This window comes from Nipponia nippon, unplaced genomic scaffold (assembly GCF_047370975.1).
Source record: "Nipponia nippon isolate SJK-2023a ecotype South Korea unplaced genomic scaffold, ASM4737097v1 scaffold_36, whole genome shotgun sequence".
Lineage (NCBI taxonomy): Eukaryota > Metazoa > Chordata > Aves > Pelecaniformes > Threskiornithidae > Nipponia > Nipponia nippon.
The window spans coordinates 1,599,512-1,620,492 of NW_028262354.1; the positions used below are offsets into that span (position 1 = coordinate 1,599,512).

At 50.0% G+C, this 20,981-nt stretch overlaps 3 protein-coding genes across 4 annotated transcripts; all 3 read right to left on the reverse strand.

Moving 5' to 3' along the window:
- Positions 1 to 8,194: 8,194 nt before the first annotated feature.
- Positions 8,195 to 9,712, reverse strand: LOC148053839 (uncharacterized). Its single transcript, XM_087772405.1, has 2 exons — positions 9,689 to 9,712; positions 8,195 to 8,875 (listed from the first exon to the last, which is right to left on the reverse strand). The coding sequence occupies exons 1-2, from the start codon at positions 9,710 to 9,712 to the stop codon at positions 8,195 to 8,197; spliced, it is 705 nt and encodes a 234-aa protein (XP_087628531.1).
- A 2,116-nt stretch (positions 9,713 to 11,828) lies between these two features.
- Positions 11,829 to 13,718, reverse strand: LOC148053840 (uncharacterized). Of its 2 annotated transcripts, XM_087772313.1 has the most exons (3): positions 12,908 to 13,718; positions 12,326 to 12,817; positions 11,829 to 12,244 (listed from the first exon to the last, which is right to left on the reverse strand). In XM_087772313.1, exons 1-3 carry the CDS (start codon positions 13,713 to 13,715, stop codon positions 11,829 to 11,831), a joined length of 1,716 nt encoding a protein of 571 aa, XP_087628439.1. In that variant the 5' UTR covers positions 13,716 to 13,718. The 2 variants fall into 2 exon arrangements, with proteins under 2 accessions (XP_087628439.1, XP_087628438.1); XM_087772312.1 differs by having other exon boundaries at positions 11,829 to 13,117; positions 13,199 to 13,715.
- Positions 13,719 to 16,870: 3,152 nt separating this feature from the next.
- LOC148053841 (uncharacterized) lies at positions 16,871 to 18,676 on the reverse strand. Its single transcript, XM_087772311.1, has one exon. The coding sequence runs from the start codon at positions 18,674 to 18,676 to the stop codon at positions 16,871 to 16,873; it is 1,806 nt and encodes a 601-aa protein (XP_087628437.1).
- Between the last annotated feature and the right edge of the window lie 2,305 nt (positions 18,677 to 20,981).

Below are 20,981 nucleotides of genomic sequence, written 5' to 3' on the forward strand. Positions count from 1 at the left end.
AAATACTTTGCTGCGAAGTTTTATTTAGGCCGTAGTTAGGCAGCGCCTTTAGAAATCTTTGATCATGTATGGGAGTACATCTGCTGTCATAGAAAAGAGAGAAGGTGGTAAAAATAAAAAAAGTGCATCAGATGCAAATATTAGGAACCAAGGGCAGCAAAAAAACCCGACTGTGTTCAGGGGAGAGCAAAGCCCTCATTCTCCAGGGGTGCCTCACTGCTGAAGCCTCCAGCTCTATAAAGTTCCCCTGTTTCTGGCCATTCCCTTCAGTTTGACTTTACTTCTATCGCTCCCCTGTTGTTGACTAAGGTATGTGATTTGGCTGATGATCTGGAACATTTTTGGGAACTTATTTGTAGACTGTAGCTTTGTGTTTACCCACTCGACTTGGCTCTGCCTAAAACCAAACTGCTTGTTTATTGTAAATAATGCAAGAGAGAGCTACTTTCTATGGAATGTTTCTTGTATTTCATTGATAAATGATATCTAATTATTGAAAATAACAACAAAAATCAGATTTTTGGAATAAATATCTCACTTGCAGGAAAAATATTACAGTATCTAATATGTCATCCAGAAGATATCTTATAGACGATGATAAAACAGGGCTGCGTGTGGAAAGTCCAAATTTGCTGTAGCTAAGTCCTCTATTTCTGGTTGGCCCTGCTTATGTTGAAGTGCAGTAGATTGCATAAAAAGATATTGTCTTGCTCCTATCACTGACCTACCTTTTCTTTAGGTATACTCCACGGCCCGAAATGGCATGCTCTTCTGGGAGGGAATCCTTCTTCAACTTGAACTCAGCCTGGTATGAGCTGGCAGGTTCCTGGTTGGACACCTGGTGCACACCCCTCCTCTACGCCTACAGCCCCAGCTGTGCCCGTGGCAGAGACTCATGCCGGGGTGGCCGCGACTATCGACACCACGGCTACCACTGCTCAGTCTGCTCTGAGCCGGCACCGTGCCAGGGAAGCAGGTCTTTTCCCTGTGCCAGGGAGCTGGTGAGCAGCTACGAGGCGTGTGGGGCATGCCTTAGCTATGAGGTATGCTCGGAGGCGTGTTACGGGGGACGCTACAATTAATGTGAGACCAGGTTGTGTGGGACCCTCACCCTGGCATGGTCCGGGACTCTCATGTTGCTGCATTGCTGTATGCAACCACAACAGCACAGCCAGAAGCGCTGTATAGGAGCCCAACATTTGCCCAACACTTGTTTAGTGCTGAGAAACGTGGTCTGCATGAGGGCCCCCTTGACTCTCGCTTTTCTAATGTTTCCCTTGGGTTTATCATGCTTTTTGCGGTCTGTTTCTTGCCCACTCTTCTGCTGACTTGATTGAGGCACTGTCCAGAAAATGTCCTCTGCAGAGGTTGCCCTCAGCACTGGCATCATTGCTGCTGTGGCCTTCGTGGCAGGGGGAAAGTGGGGACAATTTCCTGCTGAATTTATGCAATCCACTTTCCTGCTTCGCTTCCCAGATGTGTGTGCTGAGATAACAAAACTCTGGCTAAGGAGAGATTTGCTGTCTCTGTTCCTCATGCTCTTCCTAAGTCTCTTAAATGAATGACACAACCTGCAGTGCTTCAGCTTAACTGAGAGCCAGAGCGTAGGTGAAAACTTGGAATACTTAGAAAGAATTAAGATAGGAGATTTTATCTCCCGTTCCTGCAAATGCCTTCAGTCAGACTCAAACCCAGCCCAAAGCCTCCAGTCTGGCTTAGTTTCATCCTCCCATTTGGCACAGGACGGGTTTGGCACTGGCAGAGGGGTACCTGAGTGTCTGGGGGGACAGGGACCATCGGTGGCACCATGCAACACCTTTGTGCACAGTCAGAGCTGCACGTCTCTGACCCTGACGTTCATTCCTTGCACCTGCAATCATGTACCTTGCATATGGGAATGATGCTCCTCATTATTTTAATTAACAGTAATAATAAAACAAGTGCTAATAATAAGTTTCTTGTTCCTTTCAAAGGTTCAGTGCAAACTCTTTGCTAATTAAATATCTAGCGCATTACACACAATACTGCTCTCATCCCACAGAGGCACAAATTCCTGCAGCAATCTGCCTCTGTGCTGGTGGACACTGGAGGAGAACCTGGGGATGAATCTAGTGCAATGGGAAATCCAGCTGCTGATTTTTAGGGCCATCTGTCCATTTGATATTCCTTTTTTCTATATCTACAAGAGAAGCCCAGAACTTTTATGACTTCTGCTGAGAAAAGTTAGCTTAAACCTTGGTAGGAACTGGGAACATTTTTTTCTTTTGCAATCTTTCTCTTGTTTTCCAGACATGCATGGTGTTTACAGGACTAGAGTTCACAGTGGGCGTCAATGCTGCAGTGCACGGCCTGACTTAAACCCAGTTTTATTTTGCATCAGCCAGTATTTCATCTAGGCAATATGGATCCTTGTGGGGATTTTCAAAGAAGGTAGAGTTACCTTGCACAAAATATCTATCTAACCCCATTTAGAACAGGTCAGAAGGAAGATTAAGTGTAACATAGTCCTTCCTCTGCTTATACCCTCTTGTTTATGGTGATCAGTGATTTTCAGACTTCCTAGACAGAGTCTGCTTTTGTGCTCACCAGCCGTGTACGAATTACAAAGCCGAAGCTTCGCTTTTAGCTCCTTCAAAATGTGCCTGTAAGGGTCTGAGGCTCAGGGCCAGCTGTCGCAGAGCCAAGGGCAGGGATTAACGAGAGATGCTGATCTGCACCTTCAACTCCAGACAGCTTTTTCAAACCCAGCATCTGGATTTATCTGGCAGATGCGCAAGGTGTGGGGACTGGAGAGCTGAGCTTTGACTCATCGCTGCCACTGAAGTGCAATGGGAAGGGGGGGAAGCTGTGAAAAGCAGCTCTCGTTAATAAAGGTGGGCTTGGAAATGATGCTAAAGGTAAGGAGGAGGGTAATGGTAGAAAAACACTAGGACACCAGCACGTTTTGTGAGCTTTAGGTTTTAATATCACATCTTTGCTACTGGAGACAGAAGCAGAAAATTAACGGATTCAAATTCTTGCGCGCGTGAGGGCAAATCACGTTTCTGCCATGCTAATGCCACTTTGCGTTACCAGGAGCAGGGAGAGGTAATACGTGCTGGAGAGAAGGGGCAGGACCTGCCCAAGCTCAGGGCTGCATCTTGCGGAGGAGAGGGGAGAGGCGCAGCCCCGCGGTGTGCGCTGACCGTTGGCTCATCCTCGCCTCTTCACTTCTGCTGCTGCGGGGGCCACTGCACCGGCTGCTTGATCTGCTGCTGCTGCTGGCAGGGAGCGGGGGCCACCGGCACCTGCCCGGGCACGGTGACCACGGGGCACTGGGGAGGGAGGACCACCACCGGCGTCACATCCTGCACGGCGCTCACTTCGTGGCAGATGACCTCCTCGGAGCCATGGCAGGACCTCTCGCTGTCGTGGCAGGAGGAGCCTCCGCTGTGGCAGGAGGAGCTCTCGGTGCTGTGGCAGCCTCTGTCTCCACGGGAGCACATTTTTCACTTGGTGTGGTGAACCCTGGGAAGGAGAGACCTTTGTTGTTAGATGCTTGAAGGGCAGCGTGCTTTCCCCACTCTGCTTTGGGTTCAGATTTCCTTGATGTATTTATGAGCCTGCCTGGGCTCGGCAGGATTTGCCTGTCTGCCTGTCCCATTTCCCCAGCTTGGGGCTTTGTTCCCGCAGTGCTGGATCAGCCCGCACCATCTGAATGCCCTCATGAGCCCCCCCAGCAGCCCTGATCTCCATTTCTGCTGGGCTCTGTGAGCCGTTTCCCTGCTCTCCCTTGATGCACCCCATGAGCACTCATGCAAGTCACCCTGGGATCATCTCAGGGCTGTGTAACAGACGAGCAGATGTGCTGTGGGCTGCCAGTTTGTGCTGCACCGGCAAGAGGCATCTTGGCAAGGGTCTGAAAAACTTGCAGCCTAGAGGGGCCCTGGCACAGCCGGTGAATTTACAGCCACTGTGGTGTTATTAGAGAGTCAGCAAAATACACTTTCAAAGCCAGATGCTCAAAATGAAGAGACTCCTGTGCCTTCCTCCCTCTTCATGTTCTCTGCTCCCTTGGTGCCCTGCGGACCCTTGGCTGGCCAGTGCCCAATTTTCTGAGGCATGAGGAAAATCCTATGTGCATACCTAAACCTCCTTCTGAGGAGAGCTGAGATTTCAAGAAGGCAGAAGGCATCCAGGATGGGGCCAGCTGAGCTGAAGGCTCTTCATGCTACTCCTTCCTCTCATAGTTTAAATCTGCCTTCTCAAATCTTCCCTAAATTTCTTCAAGGACAGCTTAATACTTTCAACTCCTGAAGATTTAAATTTTCCAAAGGAGCTTAGTAAAGGAGTCAGGCTCATAACTGCAATTAAAATTCCCAACTTAAACCCGAGGTTTCTTGTGAAACATCAGCCTGCTGTCCCCCATTCATTCGCAAATCCCATTCTTTACTTTTTTATTTCCAGTTTCTCCTTTGGAATCTAGGAAACACGAGCACTGAAGTAATCCAAATATATCTACATGTGATAAGAGCAATAAATTTTGCTTCTTAGTATAGGCAGTCTTGAGATCAATTTTGATAGTGCAAAATTGCCCTAGCCACCAAGGCAAGAACTTGGCTCTCAATAATCCCAGCACCTGCAGACAGACCTGTCTTTGTCAGAGCATAGTTCAGCTCGGTTCCGAAAATGTTCATAGGAATGAAATGTTAGTGGTGTAGTAGCAACTTACCTTGGCTATGAAGGCTCTGAAGAAGGAGTGGAGCTGAGTGAATGAGGTGCTCTCCCATCCGAGAACTTTTATATGGTTCCTAACTCTCTTCCTGAAAATGCAATAAACCCCTGGGGAAAAATGACCAATGTATTTACAAAACAGCCACACCTCTAATTATCCACCACCTTCAAAAGCTTATTCAACCCGATTTCTTTGATTGACTTGTCATACAGTAGATTGTCTTCCTTGTGTTACACAGCTTTAATTGCCACCCTGCCCCTGCAGGTTGTAATGCATGAAGAGTGAAAACCGTGTGGGTGGCTTGACTGTCTCACCGTCATGCCAGGATGAGTTTTATATTGCAAAATGGATGGCAAAGGTGGTGCTTTTTTGCATTTCTATTCTCCTGAAACCTCTCACCCAAGTCTGGCAGGCACGAGAGGTCATGATGCCCGATCACCTCTAACTGGTCTTGGCAGGACCAGGGTCTTGCGCAGTGGGCAAGAGCCACCACTTTCAGGTCTGCGCCATAAAAAATGGCAAGTTTTTAGAAAGTCCTCATCACGTGTCCTCTGAAAACATCTTTAAAGTTGTCTTCACTCTGTAAGACACCTGCAGGTGCCAGAAGCCTAGCAGCCCCTCTCGATCTTCTCTCTCTGACTGTGTCATTTCCCAGAGCAATAAAACCAGGATAATGAAACCTGTGGCCACTGTGGCAGGCTCCGAGAGCTACAGCTGGAAAGTGACCTGACAAAGCCAGGTAGCCGTATAGGCCACTTTTGGAAGTGTTGGCTTATACCTGTGAATACCCCGAAAATGTAGTGCGATTTCTCTACCCATGTCCATCTACTTCATGTCTGATGTTATAGTCATTTCACTGATATTGGCATAGTTACCACTAATTTTAATTGCTGACATTTTTCCTGGCCAATACCAAGAAGACCTGAATAGAATTGCTCTTTTAAAATGTCTGTTTTTCTAACATTTTAATTTTTTTTTGTCTGCCTCTGAAGCAGCCGTTGTCCGTGATGGGAAATGCGTGCCTACAGAAGCCGCTTGGGCAAACCTTGCATTCATGAGTAAGCAGTGAGTAAAGCGCTAGCTCAGAGACCACGTACCCAAGCTCACCACGCATCTTGAGCTCACCCAGCTCTTCCCTGGGGCGGGACAGGTGCACCCTGGGTGCAAAGCAGCGGACTGCTGCAAGTCTGGGGCACTTGCCTGGCCCTGGTGCAATCAGCTGTGCAACCACGGCTTTGCAATAGCCCCGGTTTCTCCTTTTCCCTCCCATTAGCAGTTTGACTGTGCAATCTCAGCAGGGCTCTCTCTGTGTTTTTACTCATTTTGCATCTTAGCTCCCTCTGCAAACATGGGAGTCACAATGTTTTTTTGGGCAAAGATCGACTGAACATCTGAAGCAGAGGGGTGGCTCCCACTTGCTATCTCTAAAACAATTTCTTTAGTTTCTATCCAGAGGCGCCAGTTAGTGACTTTCATCAAGAAGCCAGATTTGTGTTTACCGTTCAGCGTGCCTGTTTACAAACAGCCGAAGCAGAGGGGATACGGCTTTTGCAAGCACTGACACGCTCGTGGATGAGTCTCCTGCATTATCACTGTTGTCAGCCATGAAGGATGACTCGTTCCTCCCCGTTGCACAACGGGTGGGGAGGAAATCTGCATGTGCAAGTGCGCATGTACGCGCCCATGTGTAAAACCCAGCCTCCGCCTGCTCCCAGCCTCATTCTGGAGGTGAGCTGCAGCTGCTCCAGGGTGCAGAGAAAGGCAGTGGGATGCAGCCCCAGGTCCTCGTGTTCAAGCTCTGGATGCAAAAGCATCCTCCTTCTCCCCTGGGTCTATTATACTATTATATCATCTAGCTCGGTTAACATCTAAGCTTGTGGAGTGCTTTTTGATACAAGCCTCAAAGAACCAGCCAGGTGGGACAGTGAATAAGAAATGTACTTTTAAAGTGCTTTCTATTTTCTTTTTTTTTGGGGGGGACGCTGAAATTTTGGGATGGTTTTTGGTCAGTTAGTTGAATAGACAAGAAGTTTTTGAATACTCCAAACACTAATTGGTTTTCTGGAAGTCTCTTGGAAGTTGTTTGAGCTTTTTGAGTTCTTTTACTACCTTTGATGCTATCAGATGAAGTAGAGAAAATAACAGAAATCAATAATGAAGTGGTAGATTTTAGAAATATAGGTAGATGCAAATAAATGATAACGCTGTCTAATTTTAGAATGGAATTTAATATGGCTGGCGACAAAACCTTATGCAATGTTCCCTGCACCACAGTCTTACAACATTTTACAGCGTGAAAGATACCCGTTGTGGCACCAAACACAGGGCTAGAGCTCAGAGGATTTTGGTTTTTGTAAGCTGTGGTGTTTTACAAACATCAGGGCAAAGTTTTCTGGATTTTTATTGAGCTGAAAGGGTCAAAATCCCCACAGGGGTGTGAAGACAGCAATGGTAAAAAATATTTTACAATGTAATTTTATGCCCTTTTGTCTCCTTTTAAATGGGCACAGATCTGTGGTCATTACCAATATTTGGAGGAGTCAAATAACCCCAGAGAACAGTCCCAAAACACTAAACGTTTGGCAAATACGTCGTAACAACCGGCACTGGAAGTTCAAGCCTCCCCCATGCTGTCCCATCAGCCCAGCACAGAGGAACCATCTTCTCCCTGTGCCTAATTTAGGGCCTGATCCTATCAAAAAATGTCATGAAGCAGGTTACTGCAAAGAAGTGAACGAGCTTGTTCGAGTTGCCTCATGCCACTGGTGCAAGCATAAGGTTTACGTGCTCTGGCTTACAACATCACCTGCAATCTCTCTGGGACAGGAGCCTGGCGTGTAATTGTTTCCAAATAAACAACCTTGCACTCCCAAGGTCACGCTGTAAATAATAATCTGTCGGAAATCACCTGGGAGTTTTGCATATCTCCTTAACATAGCTCGCAGAGTCTGGCCTGTGTACCCATGCAGAGGGTCTCAGCAGGGCACAGCGTTTCCATTTGATGGGAACAGCATGGGGGAAGTTCTGACTTCAGCAAGAGCAAAATTAAGAACCTTCTCTTGCTGCTGAAAACGATGTATTTTAATTCTATTAAAATAAATATTACATTTGAGTATAGTTGTAAAATATATATAAAAAATGTTGAAAGATAATTCTTGTGTTGTGAAGTAGACTCCTTGAGTATCTATCTGTATTTTGAGTGAAGGATCCAGAAATTAAAGAAATCATTCAGATACTGGATTTCCCACAGACTATGAAGTTTTATTTTCCAACCCATGAGGAAAAGGAGATGGAGAGAAGAATCTTTTCCCGACACCAAAGCACAAATCATTTTTCCCAGCAGTGTTTGCAGCAACGTTGCTAGCACAGCCCAATGCAAGGAATGCAGAGCTCCCTGACTGTAATGACACCGTTGGGGAAAAGCCGCATTGTGGCACATCCAGGGCACTTTTGCTTGAGCAGGGGTGGCTGCTGGGTCAGTCACTTCTTCTGGCTGGGGGGCCAGTGGCTGGTCTGCTTGCTCTGGTTGGCCTCGATGTTGGGAACGACCACGGGACATTTCTGCTGCGTGGCCTGGGAGGATCCACCGCCTCCACAGCTGAGCTCTGGGCCTGAGCATCCCCCAATGCCATAGCCCAATCCTCCGCTATAGTACCCTGATCCACCACTGCCCCCACTTGTTAAGACCATTTCTCTCGGTGATGCATCGTATCCATATCCTGAGCCTCTTCCCGCAGTGATGCCCAAATTCCCACTGTGGCGGCTGGATCCTCCACCACCCCCTGAGCTGCCAGGGGTGTTCTCGCCTGAGTCCTCACTGCTGCACCCTATTCCCCTTCCAGTGCCGTAGACTGAGACTGTTCCCCTTGCAGTGCCCCAGCCAGACATCCTCTCTCTGTCATCGCCGGTTATTACAACAGATCCATCACCGCCACATCTGTACCACCCTGCAGCATCGTAGGTGGATGATGCTGGCATGGGCTGGCAGGACGAAGCTCCCCGGTTGTAGATGACTGAGCCTTCTCCACCACAGAAGAAGGAGCCATGTCCCTGGAGGCTCGACAAGCCCCTGCTGCTGCTGTAGCCTCCTCTGTGGTGCGAGATCTCATTGTTGTAGCCCCTGTTCCGGTGGGGACATCTCCCTCGGAGATAGCGGTAAATCTGAAAGAGGAAAAAAAAAACTAAAAGCTGCACTGTTTTGCTTAATTTTTGCACCATGGGAGGTGAGGTGGCTGCAGGTGGTGTGGTCAGAAATGCAATGCCAGGCTTCAGAAGAGGGCACTGCACAGCTGTTCTTCTAATGCAAGAGTATTTTGACTCTTACTGGGATAGCTTTTCTCTTTCTTATCTCCAGAGTGTATTTCCAGAGAATCAAAATCTGAAATATATTCTTTTAACATCTAATAACTGCCATGTTTTTCCCCACTCATCTTCATGACCATCACCACAGAGCTGTAAAAATAGCAAGGATTATCTTTGCTTCTGTTTTTAAACTGCTGCAAGAGCGGTGGGTCAAAATTTCCATGCAAGATGACACTGCTGGCTGTATCATTGCCATCATTGCGTAGCATCCCCAAAGGTCTTTTACATAAGGGAATCGGCACAGCCATAGAGGTATATAACCATGATGAGTACAGCATAGACTTGTTATTAAATAATATAAAAAATGTGTCCCACACGTTGCAAAGATGTTCAAAACTGCAAAGACTATGCAGTCACCACGTGCTCGTCCCTCTACAGACTCATCCGGGTTTTTAGCATGCTCAGTCTTACGGCTCCCAGTCCGGTGACCTGACTTTACCTTGCTTCCTAGTGATCTGATCCGCACCATAGCAAGAAACCGTACAGATCCTGAGAACTTTGCTATGGATGCTCAGGCAGTGTGGGTACTGCTGCAAGCACATCTCAAGATGTCAAATTAAGCTCTCTCTCATGAATACGAAATAATAAAGTCTCAGAAAAGAGCAAACTTACCCTCCTCATCCATTGGAAACACATTTAGAAGATAAAAGGCAACTGAATGAGGCGCTTTAACAGACAGGAACTTTTATATGGCGTTTAGCATATATGGGAAGTGAGACACCCTAAGGAATGGCAAGGATTTATTTACCAATCAAACTCTGATTTCAGTGTTTGCTTTGACTCATGAGATCTGATTGATATCTTTCCTTCACGCTGCTTGTTGTGTTGCATGCGGCAGTAATTGATACTTCTGCTTAATGATCCTATTCCTGTGCTCCTGCCCTGAGCTACAGAGGACCGCTTCGGCCCTCAGGGAGGTGGCAATGCTGGGGGAGACTGGGGGAGGTGGGTGGGAATGTGGGTGTAGGGAAATGCTGAGCAAGAGTGTTAGTGAGTGTGGGGCAGAGGGTGTTGGTGACTGGGTCCTGCTCAGGGAAGGGGCAGGGAGGCTGAGGTTCAGCGGTGTGGCAGCGCTCATGGCTTGGGGCATTGCTGTAAGGGTGGGTGTGATCAGTGGGTACCCAGGAGAGAGGATGGCAAACGCTCAGAAAACATCTGGGGGTCACACAACATGTTGATCCCTCCAGCATCTTACTGGTGGCTCCAGTGGGAGATTTTCTAAGGAAGACATTTGCATCCGAACCAAAAGCTTGTCAAAAGTGAAGTGCCTGGCTCAGGTATTTTGCAAGGGTGCTAGAGATGCGCTGAGAAAGCTTAGGGACCCTGGAGAGAATTGTGAAGGTGTAAATGTCCTAACATTTAAATCCACTGTGGCTGGATTACTCCTCTAATGAAGGATTACGCTTCCAAATGCCTTCCTTCTGCATTTTCATATGCTGTGTCCTTCCTCTGGCTTGGAAAGAGCACCAAGCACCAGGGACTTCAGGGACACCGGTCTGGAGGGCTGCAGGGGATATGTGCTGTGGCCATGCCAGCAGTGCTGTCTGTCATGATGTCCACGCTGCAGCCTGCAATGATCCAGCTTGGCCCCATAGCATGGCTCTTGCAGGCTGGACTAGGTCCAGCCTAAGCAATTTTGCCATGGGGACAATGAGTCCCAGCTTTGGCAAGAGGCCACGTCTACCAGGAAGAAAGCAGTGCACAGGGGTGGTGGTGTTGCCCTCAGCATTTCAAAGCAGATTTCAAAAGGATGGCCAAGGAGGGATTAAGGCCTGGAGGCATAATTTTGAGTGTGTTGAGCTGCCTGAGGGACTTGCTGCTGGTTTTATGTCCTTCTGCCTGGCCCAGGGCTGATTCAGCTGACAAGCACGTGAGATTTACCCTCTGGGTAGAGCTGCTGTGAAGTTTGCAAAGCTGGGAGAGAAGTGGAAGGATGGCAGGGACGTGGACATTGGCATGGTGTTATCAGCCACCCGGGGCAGCAACAGCTGCTATTGAGGGTCAGCCCCAATCCCTGATCTTCAGGACTGAGCCTCATGGGTTTGGTCATGCCTCCCAGCAGCACTTCATTGCTCGACAGACACGGTCATTGGGTGCTGGTGCCTCAGAGGACTTAGAGCCATGAGCTGGGATGGCTGCACCATGCACCGGCACCTAAGGAAGCAGGGTGCTATGGGTGCTTGATGTTTTAGGCTGTGCTGTTACTCTATCATGGAGCCTAGGGGGAAAATGAAGGTGTAAACTCTGGGGCTATGAACTGGGTGGCTTTAGAGCTGCATCTACAGCAATGCACTACTGAACCCATCGTCTTCTTTACAGAGAGGAGTGAGATTGACTTGGCAGCGCTAGGTTAACACTTGGACTCGATGATCTTAAAGGTCCTTTCCAACCTAAACGATTCTATGATTCTATGAAATGTCTCATTAGATAGACTACTAACTTCCAAGTCCATAAGATGCTGGTTGAGAATACAAGAAAAAACAAACTCCCCCAAAAGGCAGCTTTGAGATATTATTACATTTATTAGAATCCTCTTTGGAAAAGAAGCAGAGCCTTATCAAAGGTATCTCAACACCAGCAGCAGGGCACAAGGCTGATACTCCTGGAGTTCTCTGCAGAGGGATGCAGCATCAAGGGAAGAGAAGAGGACATACTAGGAAGAAACAGTGAAACAGAGCTGCGTCTGGAGAGAGAAAGATGACGTGGCAGAGGCAGCACTGTTCTCGCTGAGTGCCATGGCCTCCTGTGGCTGTTACTTCTGGTGGCTGGGGGGCCAGTAGCAGGCCTGCTTGGTCTGATGGGACTCGATGTTGGGGATGACAATAGGGCATTTCTGCTGCGTGGACTGGCAGGACCCTCCACTGCCCCCTCCGGAGCTGATGATGATTGTGTGGCCTGAGGAACCGCCACTGCCACCACTGGATCCCCCACTGCAGCATCCAGAGGATCCCCCACTACCTCCTCCTCCAATGATGATCTTGCCTCCTGAAGACCCACCACTCCATCCTCCTCCCATGCCACCACTGGATCCCCCAGTGCAGCATCCAGAGGATCCCCCACTACCTCCTCCTCCAATGATGCTCTTTGATCCGGAAGACCCACCACTCCATCCTCCTCCCATGCCACCACTGGATCCCCCACTGCAGCATCCGGATGACCCTCCACTACCTCCACCTCCAATGATGATCTTGCCTCCTGAAGACCCACCACTGGATCCTCCACTGCAGCATCCGGATGACCCTCCACTACCTCCTCCTCCAATGATGCTCTTTGATCCTGAAGACCCACCACTCCATCCTCCTCCCATGCCACCACTGGATCCCCCACTGCAGCATCCAGAGGATCCCCCACTACCTCCTCCTCCAATGATGCTCTTTGATCCTGAAGACCCACCACTCCATCCTCCTCCCATGCCACCACTGGATCCCCCACTGCAGCATCCAGAGGATCCCCCACCACCTCCACCTACAATGATGATCTTGCCTCCTGAAGACCCACCACTGGATCCTCCACTGCAGCATCCTGATGATCCTCCACTACCTCCACCTCCAATGATGCTCTTTGATCCTGAAGACCCACCACTCCATCCTCCTCCCATGCCACCACTGGATCCTCCACTGCAGCATCCAGAGGATCCCCCACTACCTCCTCCTCCAATGATGCTCTTTGATCCTGAAGACCCACCACTCCATCCTCCTCCCATGCCACCACTGGATCCCCCACTGCAGCATCCGGATGACCCTCCACTACCTCCACCTCCAATGATGATCTTGCCTCCTGAAGACCCACCACTGGATCCTCCACTGCAGCATCTGGATGACCCTCCACTACCTCCTCCTCCAATGATGCTCTTTGATCCTGAAGACCCACCACTCCATCCTCCTCCCATGCCACCACTGGATCCTCCACTGCAGCATCCAGAGGATCCCCCACTACCTCCACCTACAATGATGCTCTTTGATCCTGAAGACCCACCACTCCATCCTCCTCCCATGCCACCACTGGATCCCCCACTGCAGCATCCAGAGGATCCCCCACTACCTCCACCTACAATGATGATCTTGCCTCCTGAAGACCCACCACTGGATCCTCCACTGCAGCATCCAGAGGATCCCCCACTACCTCCTCCTCCAATGATGCTCTTTGATCCTGAAGACCCACCACTCCATCCTCCTCCCATGCCACCACTGGATCCCCCACTGCAGCATCCAGAGGATCCCCCACCACCTCCACCTACAATGATGATCTTGCCTCCTGAAGACCCACCACTGGATCCCCCACTGCAGCATCCAGATGACCCTCCACTACCTCCACCTCCAATGATGCTCTTTGATCCTGAAGACCCACCACTCCATCCTCCTCCCATGCCACCACTGGATCCTCCACTGCAGCATCCAGAGGATCCCCCACTCCCACTGCAGCAGGATCCACCTCCTCCACCGCCAGAGCTGACAATGATCTTGCCAGAGCCCCCACTGCCCCCGCCGTAGCTGCCCGAGCCTGAGCCGCCACAGCAGGAGGAGCCCTGTGCCTGGTAGCTGGAGGAGCTGCCCCCGTGGCAGCAGGAGCCCCCGCTGTGGCATCCGCTGGACTGGGAGGATGATTCATGGCAGCCTCCGGAGGTCTGTCTGGAGCACATCTTTGAGCAGTCAACCTACAAGAAACCTACAAGAAACAGTGTCATCAGAAAGGAGCCCCTTGGACCTGCTGTTGAACTTCAGTCCCACTGTAGGTCCTTATGGATCTATAGATCTCTGAAACTCACAGCAGCTGAAAACTCAGCTGTATTTGTGTGGCCTTAGAATATCAGCTACAACTCCATTCTGTAAGGAAAGCACACCAAATTGGTTTTCAGAGAACCCCATCTGATGTTGAGCCGGCATGTTTCTCTCGTTCAAAGCATGCTCAAAGACCAACTGGTGGAGCGACCTCTCAGCATAGGGGTTCAAAAAGTTTCCGTATCAATGGGCTTACCTTCAGTGCAACTGGAAATGTGTTCAAGGCTCGGTGGCAGGTGAATGAGGAGCCTTGGGATAGGTGAGCTTTTATATTGTATGCATTGTGCTCTTAGGGGAAGTGAGACACCCTAAGGAATGCTGATAGATTTATTTACTGAGCCTGGCTCTAGCTACCTCCTTCTTTGACTCACTTACAGCAGGTAGATGATAAGGAGGAGATGTATCAATTATTATGTTCTGCATTGCAGTTGCTAATTCTACTTAATGATTCATTTCCGGCAGTCTTGTTCTGAAGTGTTGGGGGCAAACATCTTCTGGGGGTCTATCCTGGGAGCTCCCCAATGCATTTCTGCTAGGCTGCAGCTTTTTGGGTGCTCAGCAGAGAGTGGAGACACAGCAGATGGAGGCTGGAGCAAGGTAGTGTTAGAGCATGATGGAAGGACAACGGTAAAGGATGTGCTGGAGTGGATTCTCAGGTTTTTTGGGGGAAAGAGGGTTTCCTCAAGGACTCGTGAGATGGGGAGCTGGATGGGGAGCAGGAGTACGTCCGGCCTGCTGGGAGAGGCAGCCGTGTGCTCAGCAGGCCGGAGGTACCACCTCTGATGGGGCAGTGCACCGCTTTGGAGTGCCTCAGCCCAGATTCATTTCAGAAGGCCCCGTGAAGATGGCAGAGACGTGGAGGCCATTTTCCCTCACCTTTTTGGAAGCTCAAGGTGGACGCTGCTGTTGGATTGAGCAGAGAGGTCTGTGCTCAGCTCCAGCTTCCCAGGGGTCCCTATCACCAGGTTGGTGTGGGTAAAGTCTTGAAATGTTTCTGTTTGCAAAGGTGCATTTGAAGGCCATCAAGACCCTACCCTTGAACTCTGGGACATTAAACATTTCCTCTGCCTCAGCAGGACCCATTTTCTGAGGGTCCTGCTTCACTGGCCAGTCCACCCATACTTGAGGCTGGGGAGGCATCTGGGTATTTTGCTTGCTGGAGAATTTTTTTTCTGTGGTGTTTGTCACCACAGTTATTGCAGCGCTGGCTGCTGTGTTTTGCAGCAGCTTCGTCCTGTCACTGCATCATGCATGCTTGGAGGCTGACAACAGCTTCCACCCTCGTGGGAGACTGAGTAGAGGAAAGCATAATTGGGGGGTTTTAGCTGAGAGGATGCATGACAGCAGCAGGAGGCTGCCCAGCCCTGTCACGATGAACATAGTTTTGAGCATGCATGCAACTCCGTTAGTATGGGGACAGGACCATCAGCACCAGGAACGTGGGGGAAGGGGGCTTCCTTCATTTTGCTTTGGACTCCCTCCAGTGGCCTAAGTTCCACTCTCATCACCAAAGGGAAATCTAAGGTCTCACTGTGATTCTGGCTCTCACCTGTGCAACACCTTGATCCCTTCCATGCATTTAACCTGTAGGGACTTGCACAAAGGGGCACCTAGAATTTGTATCTCCTCAGGACCCAGGGTGTGAAGAAGGGCTGTGGAGGCTTTTGGCAGGGGTGGTGAGGGGTGCTCCTGTAAGTGCTGGTGTGCAGAGACCCCAAGGCTGGACCCTGCAGGGACTGGAAATGCTGAACCTATAGCACACGCACAGGTGTGGTACTTGCCACGCGTGGAAGAAGAGCATGGCTGGAACCACAGCTTCTGGAGGGGTCTGCATTGCCACACTCCCCCATGCCTCAAGGTTGAAGAGCAACTTTAATACCTATGTTGGGTAAAGGCAAAGGTGGATGCAAAGGGCTTCATGGTGGAGGCTGCCCCAACTTTGGGCTACACTGCCTGTTTTCTGATGTTCTGTCTGGGCCCTTTTCTGCCCTGCAGTCCTGTCACCCTCAGGATGGGCTGGCAGGTCACAGTATCTTTCAGGATTATCACTGCAAACACCCCAGTGGATGATGCCTTGGTGTGCATTGTTATGAGAGAGAGAAAAACCTTCGCTAGATCCTACAACACTTTTTCCCAGCAGCTTCCTTCATGCACAGCAATGCTAACGCTGATAGCATGGGACATGATGAAGATACTGGTGGTGTAAGAACTCTTCAATTTTTCTGAAAAAGGCAGAAGCTGGTCAGTCATGATCCCTCAAGTGTTTGCATGGCTGATGATCCCTTTTATTCCTAATTTTGTTTCCTGCCTACCAGTTGTGTGTGCGAGGTGGACAAAAATCCCTCTTAGCTTAAAATTTACTGAATGCAAGACCGTAATCACACCTGTCCCAAAGAGGACTTGCTGCTGACTTCAGCACAAATGCTACTGAATATTTCCTACTATAATTAATGGCTTTCTTGTGATAAAACTAGAGAAATGGAGCACATAAAAACCCAACTGCATTTCCAAAGGATGCTGCTGTCTGCACTGGAAATCCCTGCAGTGAAACCCAGAGCTTGTGGTCTGCTTCCTTCTCTGGGAAGGGGAAACCGAGGTGGAGATATTTCCCAGGTTAAAGTTGCAGCCTCGGTGGACATTATTTGCAAGAGGGACAATGATCATCTGCTTAAGAAACAAGGTTTCTCTCAAGCAAGATATGTTAATAACCATCTGCTCCAGCACTGCAGACTGAAGAACATTTTGCAGCTGAATGGATTTGATGCATTATTCGCTTTTTGAAAGTAAACAGGGAACGGACAAAGGATAAAAGCAACCTTGCAAGACCAGTTCTTTCTGTACGCAGTAGTCTTTATTTCCCGTCACATTGATGGGTGAGAAGAGCCATTTGGGAGTTCAGAGCACAGGGATACAGCATCAAGGGAAGACAAGGGAAGAACACATGCTGGGACGAAACAGGCTAATGTAGAAGACAGGCAGGGCTGTTCTTGATGAGAACCGGGGCTACCAGTGTCAGCTATTTCTGGTGGCTGGGGGGCCAGTGGCAGGCCTGCTTGGTCTGATGGGACTCGATGTTGGGGATGACAATAGGGCATTTCTGCTGCGTGGACTGGCAGGACCCTCCACTGCCCCCTCCGGAGCTGATGATGATTGTGTGGCCCGAGGAACCACCACTGCCACCACTGGATCCCCCACTGCAGCATCCAGAGGATCCCCCACTACCTCCACCTCCAATGATGCTCTTTGATCCTGAAGACCCACCACTCCATCCTCCTCCCATGCCACCACTGGATCCCCCACTGCAGCAGCCGGAGGATCCCCCACTACCTCCACCTACTATGATGATCTTGCCTCCTGAAGACCCACCACTGGATCCTCCACTGCAGCATCCAGAGGATCCCCCACTACCTCCACCTCCAATGATGCTCTTTGATCCTGAAGACCCACCACTCCATCCTCCTCCCATGCCACCACTGGATCCTCCACTGCAGCATCCAGAGGATCCCCCACTACCTCCTCCTCCAATGATGCTCTTTGATCCTGAAGACCCACCACTGGATCCCCCACTGCAGCATCCGGATGACCCTCCACTACCTCCACCTCCAATGATGCTCTTTGATCCTGAAGACCCACCACTCCATCCTCCTCCCATGCCACCACTGGATCCTCCACTGCAGCATCCAGAGGATCCCCCACTACCTCCTCCTCCAATGATGCTCTTTGATCCTGAAGACCCACCACTCCATCCTCCTCCCATGCCACCACTGGATCCCCCACTGCAGCATCCGGATGACCCTCCACTACCTCCACCTCCAATGATGCTCTTTGATCCTGAAGACCCACCACTCCATCCTCCTCCCATGCCACCACTGGATCCCCCACTGCAGCATCCAGAGGATCCCCCACCACCTCCACCTACAATGATGATCTTGCCTCCTGAAGACCCACCACTCCATCCTCCTCCCATGCCACCACTGGATCCCCCACTGAAGCATCCAGAGGATCCCCCACTACCTCCACCTCCAATGATGCTCTTTGATCCTGAAGACCCACCACTCCATCCTCCTCCCATGCCACCACTGGATCCCCCACTGCAGCATCCGGATGACCCTCCACTACCTCCACCTCCAATGATGATCTTGCCTCCTGAAGACCCACCACTGGATCCTCCACTGCAGCATCTGGATGACCCTCCACTACCTCCTCCTCCAATGATGCTCTTTGATCCTGAAGACCCACCACTCCATCCTCCTCCCATGCCACCACTGGATCCCCCACTGCAGCATCCAGAGGATCCCCCACTACCTCCACCTCCAATGATGCTCTTTGATCCTGAAGACCCACCACTCCATCCTCCTCCCATGCCACCACTGGATCCCCCACTGCAGCATCCAGAGGATCCCCCACCACCTCCACCTACAATGATGATCTTGCCTCCTGAAGACCCACCACTGGATCCCCCACTGCAGCATCCAGATGACCCTCCACTACCTCCACCTCCAATGATGCTCTTTGATCCTGAAGACCCACCACTCCATCCTCCTCCCATGCCACCACTGGATCCTCCACTGCAGCATCCAGAGGATCCCCCACTCCCACTGCAGCAGGATCCACCTCCTCCACCGCCAGAGCTGACAATGATCTTGCCAGAGCCCCCACTGCCCCCGCCGTAGCTGCCCGAGCCTGAGCCGCCACAGCAGGAGGAGCCCTGTGCCTGGTAGCTGGAGGAGCTGCCCCCGTGGCAGCAGGAGCCCCCGCTGTGGCATCCGCTGGACTGGGAGGATGATTCATGGCAGCCTCCGGAGGTCTGTCTGGAGCACATCTTTGAGTAATGTACCTACAGGAAATAGTATGCTTTTTACTCAGGAGCAGCCATTGTTATCACAAGAATTTTCCCAGCCAGAAGGACCAGTGTACAGCCCAATGACACTGGCAGGCTCTCTCCAGAACCAATGATCTTCCTTTCTTCTAAGCACTTTGTGCTCCATAGATCCCAGCTACCCATGGAGCCTTTTGCTAACAGGATATTACCAGATTGATGAAGTTAATCAACCCATCATTCAAAGTCTTTTATCCCATAGCTGTTCCATCTCCATCTCTATACTGATGAACACATGACTTACAGTAGCATGGGATGATCCTGCTCCTGCTGACATCCACAGCCGATTTAAATTCATCAAATTAACCTTCCTGCCCTTCAACCCACCACCCATCAGACATACTGTACCAAAGCATTTGTGTTTTGCAAGTGCGAAAGAGAAGAATCGCTCCCTTTGGCAGAAATGGACTTACCCTTCTCGTCTCCGACGACGTGTACCACAGAGCAAAGCTGAGCGAATGAAGCACTGTGAGATCCAGCAACTTTTATACCGTTTCTAGTTTTCCCAGGTGGGAAGTGAGGCATCCAAAGGAATGGTGATAGGTTTATTTACTAAACAAGCTGTCCTCCTTCAGCCCACTTGTCCTGACTCATCGAATCAGATCAATGCCTCTCTAGTGCATCATTTCCTAGGCTACCTGCAGTTTGGCTGCAGGTATCACATGTGAGCTCAGCTCCCACAGTGGAGTTTCAAGGTAGAATTGTGGGACTCCAGCTAGCGCCCTCCACTCGAGCTGGGAGATGCTTCTGGGGTGGTGACTGACAGCAGAACGGGCTGCGGAGACTTGTGTTTATTGTGTGCTACAGGTTACGGAGATGCCCAGGGGAATGGAGAGGGCTGCACTGGGTAGGACTTCCGTTGCTGGGGCAGCAGAGGAATCTCACATGCCTGGACTTCCCACTACACCGGTGAAGAGTTGACCATGGCTTTTGTTTGAGTGCCCCACTACGGACAGTACAGAGGTCAGGCAGGCTTTACACTGCCTCTGGGACGTGGGGTGATGCCTATTTTAGAAAGCAGTTGAAGTGCTGCAGGTAGAGGGTACCAGATCCAATATCCACCCTGTGTATCAGCATCTTGATGGATATTAACCAAAAGGATGAATTTATCCCAGTTTGGGAGATGGCTCTGGTGTTTCTGAAGAAGCAACAAGATCTGAGGATGCGCTGTGCTCCCTGAGAGCCTCTGAAATTTGGGTCCTGGCTTTCTTGGTCCTGGGCCATTTCTGGGTGCAGGGATGTTCAACAGCAATGCTCCCACCTCCTTGAAGTGGGACCCCAAGCTTTCTGTTAGCACCAGGCAGGTAATGGCAGTGTTTGTGCAGTTCCCAGTCACTGGTATTTTAGCACCCTATGACTTTCCATAATAAAATCCCAGACAATTTAGCTGTTCCAGTGGCAGCACTGGCTGGAGGGGTTTGTCCGGACATGTCTTGACAATGCTTCCATCCCTGGGGTCCCCAAGAGGAACAGGACAGAGGGTAGAGGGACACGTAAACGTGAAGCTCTTTTACCCGCTGTAGGTGTGGGTCACTCCTGTCTCTTCTGGGACACTTCCAGGCATCTGTCATCTGCCTCATGTAGAATAGTTCAGGCAGAGAAGGTTTATTTTCCTTTCCCTGCTAATTGCCAGAATATACCACATCAAAGAGATCACTTCCCATAGGGAAACTCCCTCTGAAGACTCATACCTGGAGCTGTGTTTTATTCCTGTGGGAATGAGGAGATCTCTAGTTACTCCAGGCTTAGCATCTCAGCCCTTGGAAGGGGCTTTCTGAAGTCCTGTCCCTGCCACTGGCTCCACCAGGTTCAGGTGTTCAGAGCATGAACAAGGGTTGGAGAGACCCCTCATTCCTCTTCCACAGCTGCTTGGTGCAGCTGTGAGCACCAAGAGCTCCTGCACCAAGCACGTGCAAGGACCTCTGCTTCACACCTGTAATAGTACCTTGTAATCCTTTGTACTAGAGTTTTTGTGTCTTTTCTCTCCTAACGCATTTAAAACTTCCTTGGGCGTTGCATGACATTTTGATGAGGTAGAGAGACTGCAATGTTTAACTTCGTGGTCCCTTATCTGATGGGCAAAAGTCAGGATCATGAGTAGCAACAGACATTAAAAGATGACCTAAGAATATTTAGTGAATCCAGCATCTCTTCTACAGGTGGATTTTCAATGCACTTGTGCTCTGGAGCTTTATTACAGCAGCATCAGCTCAGAATAAAAACATAATAATGGAAATAATGCAAATGT